Source organism: Chrysochloris asiatica, unplaced genomic scaffold (genome assembly GCF_000296735.1).
Source record: "Chrysochloris asiatica unplaced genomic scaffold, ChrAsi1.0 scaffold00017, whole genome shotgun sequence".
NCBI lineage: Eukaryota > Metazoa > Chordata > Mammalia > Afrosoricida > Chrysochloridae > Chrysochloris > Chrysochloris asiatica.
Genome location: NW_006408535.1, coordinates 10,405,836 through 10,418,528, shown reverse-complemented (window position 1 = coordinate 10,418,528; position 12,693 = coordinate 10,405,836). Strand labels below are relative to the sequence as shown.

General features: G+C 50.9%; 1 protein-coding gene across 2 annotated transcripts; it reads right to left on the bottom strand.

Annotated features, from left to right (window-relative positions):
* Positions 1–8,188: 8,188 nt before the first annotated feature.
* Positions 8,189–11,978, bottom strand: LOC102839261 (thyroid transcription factor 1-like). Of its 2 annotated transcripts, XM_006835336.1 has the most exons (4): positions 11,812–11,887; positions 11,228–11,372; positions 10,743–11,128; positions 8,926–9,813 (listed from the first exon to the last, which is right to left on the bottom strand). In XM_006835336.1, the coding sequence occupies exons 3-4, from the start codon at positions 11,113–11,115 to the stop codon at positions 9,071–9,073; spliced, it is 1,116 nt and encodes a 371-aa protein (XP_006835399.1). In that variant the 5' UTR covers positions 11,116–11,128; positions 11,228–11,372; positions 11,812–11,887; the 3' UTR covers positions 8,926–9,070. The 2 variants fall into 2 exon arrangements, with proteins under 2 accessions (XP_006835398.1, XP_006835399.1); XM_006835335.1 differs by lacking the exon at positions 11,228–11,372 and having other exon boundaries at positions 8,189–9,813; positions 11,812–11,978.
* Between the last annotated feature and the right edge of the window lie 715 nt (positions 11,979–12,693).

Sequence of the window (12,693 nt, the reverse complement as noted above, 5' to 3'; positions counted from 1 at the left end):
AGCTGAGATCTGAAGATTGGAGAGGGGGCCGTGTGGTGGGGGGAAGGGGGAGCTTGAGACTTTAGACTGGGGTTTGAGGGAAGGCCAGGGCTGAAGTGGGGAGGGGCAAAGCTGCCGCAGGAACCGGGAGGCATCTGTCAGCAGCTTTCCTTGGCCCTGGAAACCAAAACTTTACTTCACAAATGACCACAAAATAACTGGAGGTTTCCATTTCCCAAACTTTTAACCAATTCAGAACCGCGTGGCCGCGGGAATCGGGGGAGGAACAGGTCTTGGCTAGCGCTGCTGGGCGGCTGCCGAGCTGCTACCCGGGTTTTCGTCGCCACTCGGTGACCCCGTTCTGTAGTCGTCCCGCTGGCCCAGATCCGGGCTTGCGGCCCCAGCCTTCTAATTTCAGCCCTGGGCAGCTTATTATAACACCCTTCCCTTTAAAAGTACGTTCGAATTTCGCATCAAATATTTTTGCTAGTGTTGTTGTTGTTAAGTGCCGTCGAGTCGGTTCCGACCTATAGTGACCCTATAAGGGTTCCGAAGAATGGCTGGTGGGTTGAACCGCCAACCTTGTGGCTCAAACCGACTTTGCGGTCGAGCGCTTATCCTTTAATCTGCACCGAGAAGAAGCCCTATCAACATGGTTTCTTTATCACATCTCTTGCCGCTTTTTCGTTTTTATTTTTGTTTTGTTACATTATTTTTCTTAACCTTGGAGTCCCGCTATGAATCAAAGTTTTTTTTTTATTAAAGCAAGGTGCATATTCAGCAGCAATATTCGATTAAAAATACATAGAGATTAAAGACTGATGCACAAGTAAGAAAATATTTAGTGCTTGCCTACAGATCTGTCGCCCATCATCTGCTCGGAATGCGCTAGCTATCTTTCAGCATGTCCGGCTCTTATGATTGCAAATGGCCCTGTTTTCAAATGGAAATAAGACTTGCAAACTGATTATGTGTATTGAATCGGAATCACTCACTAGATCCTCTTGTTTAAAATGTATTGAAAAAAGGATGATGGCTGCAGACCTCTGTAACTAGCTCCTTCTCTTCTCAGGGAGGTCGATCTATTTTGCAACTTTTTGCCATTTGAGCATGTTACAGCTAGATAATTACGTTTCCATTGTGTTAAGGGCTCAGACACCATACACACATTTCCCAGCCTTCCCCCCAGCCATCCTCCTAACACCACCCCCCAAAGTGCACATACAACACACACTGAATCCACTTCTACCCCAATATTTTGACCCAAAGATCAGCCATAAACAGCAAAACTCAGCTGTCATAAACACCAGCAGAACCCAGAGCACAGTTCTTCCTCTCTCTTCCCCTCCCTGCTTTCCAGTTCCTGTCTTCTTCTTTCTTGGTAGCGCTACTGATACGAGCAAACTCCCAGCTGTTCCAGGCACACATCCACACAGAATCTATTTAGCCATGTTGAGCATTTTCAACAACAAAATCTGTGTTGGTGTGGTACTATAATTGTTAGAAAATAGTTCATACTAATAGTTAGAAAATATCAACTGTTGGCGACGAATAAGAAGACTGCCTGTATTCTACAATCAGTAGGTCTCAAAGTTTCCTTTTTCCCCCATCCAGTGCTAGATTACAGCCGTGGGTAGGTTTGCGTTTTGTTCAGTGATATTTCCAAAAGGTTCTTCCATTTGTTTTCAGTATGAAGCCAGAGGACGGACGTATTGAGAGATTTTTAAGTTTGGACTGCCGTGTACATTGTTAAGTACGATACAGTTCTAAGTACGATACGTTATGGCACCTTCAAGATTTACTGCACCTGAACTTGGGCCTCAGCAGTCATGCCAGTGAGTGGTAATCAATCTTTCAGTTAATACTTCAGGTTGATAGATAGTAATAAACTAGCTATAACTTCTATCTTCCCTAGCTGGAGGCAGGGGTGGTTTGTGTATGCCTTCCGCATGAGGATCGCGATTCTTTCTTAAAGCAGCCTCAGAAGGGAAGGAAGACGCTTGCACTGCCCCAGCCCCACCCGTAGTCCCCATCCAGGCTTTGTAGACCTTGAGGCACCATTGAGTGGCCAGGCAGGGAGAGAGGTTTAATCCTCGGGTCTAGAGACTCTGCAAAAGCTTGTTGTTGCATGTCTGTCTAGAAATGGTGTGCTGAGGGAGGAGGCTGTAAGGACTCTAACTGTGTAAGTTCATTCTATATAAAGACATAGCTGGATTCCTGAAATCATGGACCTGGTCTCCTGGTTAGGATAGATAGAGCTACCAGATCAGAGGAACCCGTTCTTGGCCCTCTTTATATCATTAGGGTAATCCCAGGTTTACATCTGCGGGCATGCACTCAGTCATGGTGTGTGTGTGTGTGTGTGTGTGTGCACCTGTGCACGCACTGGGGAGATCAGGTAAATAAGTAGCACACAGGGCCAAATAAGTCCTTGTTTTCCTAGAGCTTTGAACACTTTAGATCAGTAATATTGGGAAGAAAGATGCGAAGTAAGAAAGCTGTGCCCTTCTGTGTGATTTTTTTTACTGAAAAGATGTTAGAGTGCAGTGACTAGGGAAGGATATCCAAGGATACTTTTAATAACCTGACATATGGTTTTGTAAATATATGACTTGTAAAAGTTCATGGAAAGTGGAATTTTAAAATAACGGAAAATTTCCACAAAGTTTCTAAAGCCCCTCATGTATGTATATGTAGAGTATTATCAACAATCACAAAATCCCTAGAAATGCATGTTTTAAAGGTCTGCCAGTCTTTGTTGTTGTTGTTAGATGTTGTTGTTGTTGTTAGGTACCAACCTACAGTGACCTTATGCCTGATCTTGGGCCAACCTCACTACTGTTGCCACGCTTGAGTCCATCTATGCTGCCATTTGGTCAATGGATTTCCAAAATGTAGAAATGGTTTGTGGAGTGAGTAAGGAAAGTTTTTTCCCTTGTTATACGAGACATGTCCTCTTATTTCCACTACTCTATGAAGACTGAAGTAGAAGGAACATTTGCTACAAATGAGGAGCAGAAATATCTCCACTTGACTTTGTTAGTTGGGCAGTAGTGCTCACAGAAATGATTTCTATTAGTGGCTAATGTAGATGTGGTAAATGAGAACCATTTTTGCTATAGATTGCCTCAAGGAGTCTCATCCACAACTCTGAGTTTCAGACACCAAGCTCAATTTTTTATGAATAATTTAAAAAATATTTTCCAAAACACAGGTAGTTTCTCTGAGTTCCACATAGCAAAACAACTTACAATTTAAAGTGAGCAAACTTTAAGGAGAACTTGGTCTAACGAGACATTTTAACTAGAATGCATTTGACTTTCTCACGTGTTCTATAAGATCTATAGGATCACGTGTTCTATGGGTTCTATAGAATCTCTTACTAAGAGAATTAATTCCATGTTAAAACAGTTCTGTTTAAATGTGTTATAAAATGGTATAGTTGTTGTTGTTAAGTGTCATCAAGTAGGTTCTGACTCATAGCAACCCTGTAAAGGGTTTCTGAGTAGCAACAACATCACATAGATATATAAAATAGATACACGTATGTAAGATGGACACACATGTGCATATTATACACATATGTAAGACATACATACAAACATAATACATATAAGCATCTGAATACAACCACTTACACTTTTATACAGAGTAAGCAGAATCATGTGTGAATATCTCTATGCTGGAGGAAATAATTCTCTTTAATAAGGTCTATAGTGGAGCACTAGAGGATAACGTGCTTGACCTCAAGGTCAGTTTAAACCACAAGGTCGGCAGTTCGAACCTACCAACTGCTCCTCAGAAACACTGTGGGTTGGAACGCACTTAACAACAACAGCAGCAATTGCCTACAATAGTTGTTTTGTTTTCATCTTAAGCAGAGCACTAATAATGATCTATTTAGATTGCAATATCCTGCAAGTAACTAAAAAGAGAAAATCATTTAATCCCATCCTTACCAAAGTTTTCCTGCAACTCCTAATAACAGAGGTAGTGTTTAGGAAGTAGAGAACAAATGGAAACAATTTTCAAATACGAAGAATACAAGAAGGGGACTGTGCCTCGACGCCCTCCAAAGTCAGACATTAGGTCACTATCAGAAAGAAACACAGCCGACCACTTCAGCTATGGCTTCAAATGAGGCAGAAGCTGTGCTGCCAACTTGCTGAGTCTGCACCTTCTCAAGTCTTTGAGAATTTCCCAGGATAGTTCAGAAATGCCACTAGGAGTCTATGTAAGGGGAGGTCTCATCCCCTTCATCAAACTATATATTTTCCTCCACTCCCCATTCATACTCAATTCCTGCAGCCCTTTGGCTGAAGAAGTGACTACAGATGAGACACTTGTTCCAGAAGCCACTAGTGAAAAGGTGCCAGAAAACTTTCTGTGTCCCAAGTTGAGCCAGAAACCAAATTGGACATCACCGAAGGTGACTTGAAGTCTTTGGAACACGAATCTGCACAACACAAAACACCAATCAGGGAGACAGAGGAGGCCAGAGGAAGGTGATGTCTAGCATCTCCTAAAAGGAAACTATGCAGCCCATTCCTTCAGATTCCCATGTCTGGCACTTCCATTTTATTCTAAAAGAAAGCAGCGTTTTAAACAAACAAGCAAACCATGCCTACCTAAGAGCCACACCACCCCAGATTCAAATCCCCCACAATCTTTCTAGTTCTCCACAAATAAAATCGCCAGTTCATTCTGCTCCCTCGTGGTAGTAATTGGGAGTGGGGGAGTGATGTCTTAAGAAAGACTGTAGACATCCGATCAGATCAGAATTCAAGACAGCTTCTCACAACTCTCTTGTTTATAGAAAATGAGTGTCTGCCTGGCTTGCTTTTATTTCAGACAAGGGGTCAGTCTTTATCAGCATAGTTCACACAGATCCTGGATTTTTTCCTCCCTTATCTTAAATTGACCCGCTTTTAAGATAAAGACATAATAGAGAAAGCATTGACCTTACCTGGTCCCTAATAAGGTGGAAGTCAGAAAACCTCGCTCTCATTTCCTGTTATCCTGGGAAGAGACTCCTGCTACCCTTTTGTGCACTCTCGCCTCCAGATAGCTGGTCACCGGCGCCCATACGCGAGTGAGCGCGCTCGGCTCGAGGGTCTGTTGGGCCTCTAAAGTAAGAACATTCTTCACTGGGGCCTCAAAGTAGGAGAGCTCGATGCCAAACCTAGACATGATTCCTGAAATTCCCTACCGTTGCCCCAGAAAGATTTAAAATCCAGTGGGAGGCTCTGGAACAAGTCTTTCCTTTTGAAAGACCAAGCCCTAACCAGTGGGAAGAAGGGCTGCCTCCTGCGAGGGCCCAGGGCTAGAGCGCGCCGGCCTCCCCGCATCCAGGATGTAGACCCAGAGCGTGTCTCGAGTAGTAGTCCCGGGCTAGACTTGGATTTCACCCGCAGGCCCGGTGCAGCTTCCCAGCCGACCAGCCCCTGCGCGGAGCCTTTGCCCCTTCCGCTAAGGCATTCTCAGCTCTCACCCGCTTCCTGGCCTCGAGGACTCCAACTGTAGCCGCTTGTGCGTGCTCCTGTTGGAAAGCGGTGGCAGCCCAGGCTCCCTTCCCCCTTTCCCAGAGCATTTCTGCTCTGTTCTGTTCTTCTCGCCTTCTCCGAGCCTGACCCAAGCCGGGGCCCGGCCAGCTGAGAAGGCTGCTTACCAGCTTCTCCGGCCTAGAGCTCTGGTTCCCAGGCTGGGGCGGGGGTGGGGAGCCGCTTTGGGATGCTAAACATCAAACAAGCCAAGCCTAGGGTTTCAGGCCCCGAAGCCACTAGAGCCGCTCTCCAGGACTCTCGAGAAAGTCCTCGTGTTTACACGGTAGGGTGGGGGTGGGGGAGAGGAGAAAGGGGGACGCCGGCTGTAAAATTTCCCCCACTCCCCACAGCGGTCGGGGCCTAGGAATGGGGTGGGAGTGTTTAGGCGGGGGCCTTCAGATTAGCGGGGCCCGGGGGTGAGCTGCGCTGCCCCCACATATAGGGGATCTTCCGCCCTTCCAGGCATAACACCAGCAAAGGCATCCCCAGAAGGCCGATTTCTTTCGGTTCAAGCCAGAATCCGAATTGTGAAGACCTAGGAGGATTCCGGGAAGGGACTACGGTCAACTTCCTAGAGGCTAGCTAAGATACGTGGGGTTGCGGGGGAGGGGGCCCTAGGCTGCCGAACCCTCTTTCGCTGCGCCCCTTGCGCTCCCATTTCCTCATCAAGACGCTTCAGATCGCTTCCTGCAGCTGTGAAGGGCGCCCGGGGCGTGGAGTGGGAACTGGTGGACTCTGCGTGATTGATGGGGAGAAGCCGCTCAGGTCCTGTTTGCTTCGGTCCCATCTGTAGACCTGGCTGAATTCACCTTTCCCCGGTTCAAGTAAACAGACTTCAAACTAAGCTGACTCCAGACGGCGGGGAGAAGAATGTATTTGTTAGAAACTTCATCCAGGGCAAGGGTGACAAGGCCTAGGGTACCACAATCACTAAAATTGTGACATCCGAGGACGGGGCCGGGTTAGGATGGGGTGTAGGGGCTGGGGGAGCCTAGCATCCGCCACCTTGGCCGCATTCCCTGTCCCGGCGGGGAGCATGTTGAAGGGAGTTTGCGCATCCACAAAATACGGACTTTAAAACCCTCCTCGGTCCAGCCTGAACTGAATTGGCTGCTTATGCTCCCTGTCTCAGGACCAGGGCTGCTCATTCCAACTCAAGTGTTCAAACTCTCAGGTATTTTGTTTGCTCTCTTAAATGGGAGGCCTGCTGAAATTCGTGCCAACTAGCACACGCTCTCAACCAACCAACATTCTTCGCCGAACCGCGGTGTCCTAGATACTGGAAGCTGACCTGAGTTTCTGGGGAAGAAAGACCACCATATCTTCCAGTCCTAACCCACCAAAAGAGAGGCTCTGTCCCCAACAAACCAACAAAAGACCTGCTGGGGCCGCGGGGGTGGGGGGATGTGTAAGGACCGCATCGAGACGACTGGTCTTACAAACTGAGGGAAGGAAGGTGATGTAAAAACAGAGAGAGAGAAATAGAATGCAATGTCAAACAAGATAGAAACGAAAAAGTGAAGCAAGATAAGAAAAGGAAAGCTCAAATTCTAGACAAGAAGTGAGTACAGCCAAATATAAATGAAGCCCCACAACCAAACACTTCCAGGCTTAGAGAAAAGGTGCTGTGGACGACTTCTGTCTGCAGTGCAACGGGGTTGCCTTTCTTCGGGAGATTTATCAGGGGTTCAAAGAAAGGAACAAAAATCCATCCAGGGATCACTATTGCTGGTTTTTTTTTTCACCTCCAATGCACCTCCCCCACTTCAGCTTTAAGAATTGCCCCAACTATCCCCAGAAAACGCTTCTGGATATCAAGAAAACCAAAAAATTAGAAATCCTTAAGAAAGGGGACAATTTTATTTATTTTTGCTTTGCTGGGGGCAGAAGAACTATGCATTACTAGATTTCATAGCCCAGAGATGGAAACTGGTGGAACAAAGAATGAAAACACAATCCTCAAAGTCCTGTCTGGGGCATCCCCAAGTCAGCAACTCAGTTCTACACTACTGGAGACCAGAGAGACTGGAGAAGCTGGGGTCCATGATTTAGTCCCTGAGTGGGGACGCTTTTTTAAAGTGGAAACAAATGCGGCAATGAATTCCCCACCCTCGTTCAAAAAGAGCCTCTCCTATGTGCAAGATAAGCACTTGACTGCTAACCACAAGGTTGGTGGTTCAAACCCACCAAGCACTCCTCAGAAACCCTATACAGGGTTGCTATAAGTTACAACTGACTCAAAGGCACTTCCACATCTAACTGTCATAGATTAGAAACATAGTTTGAAGTTCAAATCTACATAGGTGATTACTTCAGTAAAAGTGGTAGCTCATTCAGGTCAGTGTTTTTAATCTTTGAATGAGCTGTGAGAGTGTAAGACTACACAGTAGGTACTTCCGGAACTTCTAAAACAGAAGCTTGACGCAAAAAAACGAGTCTTTTGGATTTTCTCTCTCCCTCCCGGTGGAAGTAGCTATCTATTGCCAAGTCATAGGACTCCACTCAAATCTGAGACTAAACAAATCTCCCTCTTTTCCAAGGGCAAGGACCCAGGTTCGCCTGGTTCTTTGAGTCCCTAAACAATTCGATCCCATCAAGCCAATGATAAGGTCCTTAACCAAAAAATAAGAGTCATTTAAAACCAAATCAAAATCAAACAAAAAGGGTTTTTAATCAGAAAAAGAATCTTTTTAATTTGTATAATTTATTAGAAGCTTCTTAAGAACTATATTTAAGCCAAGTATCTACATAAGTTACAACAAAAAAAGACTGACGCCGTATATACCAAACTGCCAAATAATATACAGAGATTTGTCAATGCCCATAAAAAATGTGAGGGATTAGGGCAGGGAACTGGGTTTCTTTTTACAACAAAATATACAGATTGCTAAAAACTAGGCGTTTAGTCCAACTTTTGACAGCGTTTTACAGCTACAAGTTCACATCAAACATAAAACAATTCTCCACCGGGTCACGGAATCCGGTCCCGGCCGAGCCTTGGCGGATCAGTGGGCGCCAGGGAGGGGGCGCTTCCTTTGAATCAGTGACAAGTGGGTTCCGTCGAAGAGTCTTTCTCTCCCCAGCCCCGTCCCCCTGCGAAAGAAATCCTGGTATTTACAAGAAAGTCCACTTTCCTGGCAGATTGTACGCAGAGTGAAGTTTGTGATCTTTTAAGTCCAGAGCCATGTCATTGTAAAGCCCTCTCCAAACTGTGCCCCGCCCGGGCGTGGGAAACCCATTTAAATCACCTAAGAGACACCCCCAAAGCTGTTCTCTGTGTCTTTTTGTTTAAAGACTCCTTAAAGAATTAGATTCGCTTGGTTGTAGCTTTTATTTTCTTTAAAAACAAAACAAAACAAATTATAATAAACTTTAGGGGGGAAAAAAAGACGTCCAGCAGTTTGGCTTTTGTGTTTTTTCCTTGGTCTAAATGGGGATAGTTTTTTTAAGAAAAGTCGAAGCGCGTGGAGCAGCCGGAGGACGGTGGTCTGTGAGGCAGACGAGAGCAGTGAGGCTAAGCGCGGGGCTAGGGCCGGCCCGCCGTCCTCTCACCAGGTCCGACCATATAGCAAGGTGGAGCAGGACATGGTGCCGTAGTCCGAGCCCGAGGAGTTCAGGTGGGACAGGCTGGAAACCTGGCCCTGCAGTGCCGCGGGGCTGGCGGCGTGGTGTGCCAGGTCCGGAGACTGGCCCGCGCTGCCTGGCTGGTGGCCTGGGTGTGCGCCCAGGCCCGGGCCGCCGCTGCCCACGGAGATGGCTGCGGCCGCCGCCTGTGCGGCCTGCGCCTGCTGCTGCGCCTGTTGCTGCGCGTGGCCCTGCAGGCCGGCGGTGCCTGGTGCGGGCGCGCCCGCCTGGCATGGTTTGCCGTCTTTCACCAGGACGGGCACAGCCACGCGGCGCGGCGATTGCTGTTGCGCCTGCTGCTGCTGCGGACACCCGGCACCCCCGCCGCCCCCGCCGCCCCCGCTGTCCTGCTGCAGTTGTTGTTGTGCGGCCTTGTCTTTGGCCTGGCGCTTCATCTTGTAGCGGTGGTTCTGGAACCATATCTTGACCTGTGTGGGAGTCAGGTGGATCATGCTGGCCAGGTGCTCGCGCTCGGGCGCCGACAGGTACTTCTGTTGCTTGAAGCGTCGCTCCAGCTCATACACCTGCGCCTGGGAGAAGAGCACCCGGCGCTTCCGGCGCGGCGCGCTCGGCAACGGGGCCATGTTCTTGCTCACATCCCCCAGCGAGCCCAGGCCGCCCATGCCGCTCATGTTCATGCCGCTCGCCGGGCCCATGAAGCGGGAGACTGTAAGCGACAAACGCACAGCGTCGGCTGGGGCCGGGTCGGGCCAGGCCATCCCTGCTTTCTGAGCCCTTGGCCCTCCCGGCCCGCCCCGACGGTGCCCTCCTCACCCAGGCCGCCTCGCGCTCTGCTCTGACAGGTCCAGCCGCTGGGCATCGCCAGCGCCTGCCCCAGGCCATGTTGTTGAGGGGCTTACGGAGAACCCCCGCCTTCACAAACTCGGGCTCTACTCCCCACCCAATCTCAAGGCTCAACTCCAAAAGCGCAGTTGGGGAAGGCCGCTCCTGCTCTCTATGTGCCCAGTTCCCGCGTGAATCAGTGCGCTAGCTGGCCACAGGCGGCGAACTGGGTCCAGGTCGAGAGCTGGGGACCGACGGTAGATCCCAATTTTGTCAGCTCTCAAAGAGGGGAGGTGTTCACTTTGGAAAGTTCAAGCTCTCAGACTCTGCCTCTTGTCCGCTCTCTCCTGGGCACCTGCTCGGCCTGTTTAGAGCCCCCTCTGGAGTCACGCGCCCTCCCACCTTCCCAGACTAAACTGGAGAGCGGACTCGCCAGGAGCCCAGAGCAACTCAGCAGGGCAGCCTCCCACCCGGCTAGGCCGCGCCTCTTCGCCCCTGCTCCCTTCACTTGGGAGAGTGCCTCCCTCGGCTACCCGAGGTATCCCGCACTGAGCGGAGCTACCATCGGTCACTCCTAGGAGATGCCGAGTAGAAGCACTTCCATGCCCTACCTAGTGCCTCTTCTTGACCCTCAGCCCAGCCAGGGGAAGAACTTTCTGCTCCCATGCCCAACTCCCTGGCGCCGCTGCCTGGCAGCCGATCCAGATGCCCATCGCGCAGTCGGCCGACGCCGCGCCTTCGGAGCGGCTCTCCCCACGCCTCCCCGCCCACAGTTCTCAGCCCGCGGCCCCACAGAGGGGCGGCTTCACTTACTGGCGGGGAAACGCGGATCTGGGTTGGCGCCGTACCATCCCGGGCCCGAGGCGCTGTTCCGCATGGTGTCCTGGTACGGCGGTAGCTCACTCATGTTGCCCAGGTTGCCGTTGCAGTAGCCCCCCACAGCGGAGTGCGAGAGCTGGGGCACCCCCGCCGCCGTCATGTGGTAGGCGGCTGTGACGGCGCCGTGGTGCCCCATGGCGTGCTGCGGCATGGCCGTGGCCGGCGGCGCCGCCTGGCTCTGCCTGTACGCCGCCAGCGGAGCCCCGAGGCCGCCGCCCTCCATGCCCACTTTCTTGTAGCTTTCCTCCAGGGGACTCAAGATGTCAGACACTGAGAACGGAGTCGTGTGCTTTGGACTCATCGACATGATTCGGCGGCGGCTGGAGGAGGAAGGAAGAGGAGGAAAAAAAAGGGAGAGGGGGAAGGCGAAGCCTCGCTGCTTTTTTTTTCTCTCCCTTTGCCAAATATTCTGGTGTTACCTTAACGCCGATCTTGTTGGATGTACACGTAACGGAGTGGACCGAGTCCGCCTTAATTGGCTTGAGTGGAGGCTCGGGGGCTGCCTCGCGTTTGTTTTAGCCCGGCGCCAGGTTTTAGGCAGCCACCAGAGGCGGGGCGTAAGCGCTAAAGCAACAAGACAATAGAAGCCTACATCTTGCCCGAGATAATTAGCTTACATGCTGATGACAAGGTAAACACCTTTAAGTTTCACTTGTCAGGATTTTTAGGTTTCAAAGAGAGAAAGAGAAGCAGAGACACGACCCAAAGCATTTCTTTCCCCCTCCCCCGGGTACCCCCACCCCCAATTTTTGTGGGGTGCCGGTGGCAGGAGGGGGGGAGGCGGAGGAGGGGAAGGAGGAGGGAACCAAGAGCGGGGAGGGCAGGAGGTGGGGTGGGGAGTAGCCGAGTAGGAGGGATGTTGGAGAGGAAGGAAGGTGAATGCTGCTTTGCAACCAACTTGCGGAGTTACAAAGTGGAATCACTTTCCAATTCGGTCGGGGTTCCCCGGGCGGGGACAGGTCTTGAAGGGGGAGGGGACCAAGGGACAGGGTGGGGGTTTCACCTGAGCCTGCTGGGGCTGCTCCTCCCTCCCGCCGCGGCCTCCCAGCCCCGCGCTTTCCCACAGCCTCCGGACCACATCGGGCTTCGAGGTGCAGAGCCCCAGCCGCCACCAAATGAGCGAGAGAATCTGGGGACGAACCCTGGGGCCGCACCGATGGTCTGCGAGTCTGTCAGTCTGTCTGCCGCTTCTGCCGCCGTCAGAGGGACACCCTCTGCTCCCCGCCCCCTTTCCCCTTACCCAGAGAATCGACGCGGCGGAGGGGGCGATGAGCAGGGGATCGGCTGTCGCCGAGAGGCTGTCCAGGTCTTCGCGCCCCCCACCCCAGTTGAGGGGCTTCTCAGAGGAGCAAGTTCCCCTCATTTCAACCCCCACCCCAAACAAACAAACGGCTCCTTCTCCCCACCCCCACATTAGACTGAGGCAAACTCACCACTGGCCGCCAGGACTGGGAGAATGGGGGAGGGGGGTAACAGGAGGGGCCATCAGTGAAGTTCCCCCACGTCAAACAAACCTGGTGTCCCCGACCCTCGCCCATCTCCCGGACACGCGGGATTATAGGGCTGGAGCTGACTTTCCGAGGACATCACAGCTCCAACACCCAAGCCCCAGGGCCACGCTGTTGTCCCTTTTGGTGCTTCAGGAAGGGCTCAGGCAGGGAGCTGTGAGTGCCCGCCCGCCTGTTGCGACTGCGAACTGAGCCTGAACCCCGGCGGGGCTCGCTGATCAGGAGGGGGCAAATACCGAGGCGATGGCAGCGCAGCGGCGGGAGTCTGAACTAGGGCTTGCCTTTACCCAGACCTTAGCCATGCAAAAGTGCACTCGCTTTCCTGGGAATAACCAAATATCTTTGTTTAAAGTGGCGGCGTAAATGGCCAGTTGCTT

Coding starts and splice junctions, on each gene's coding strand:
- LOC102839261 (XM_006835335.1), bottom strand. CDS start 11,888: ATGTGGTCCGGAGGCTGTGGGAAAGCGCGGGGCTGGGAGGCCGCGGCG. Junction 11,129..11,811: donor AGCAGCCCCAGCAGGCTCAG/GTGAAACCCCCA, acceptor TTCCTCCTCCAG/CCGCCGCCGAATCATGTCGA. Junction 9,814..10,742: donor AGATCCGCGTTTCCCCGCCA/GTAAGTGAAGCC, acceptor TGTCGCTTACAG/TCTCCCGCTTCATGGGCCCG.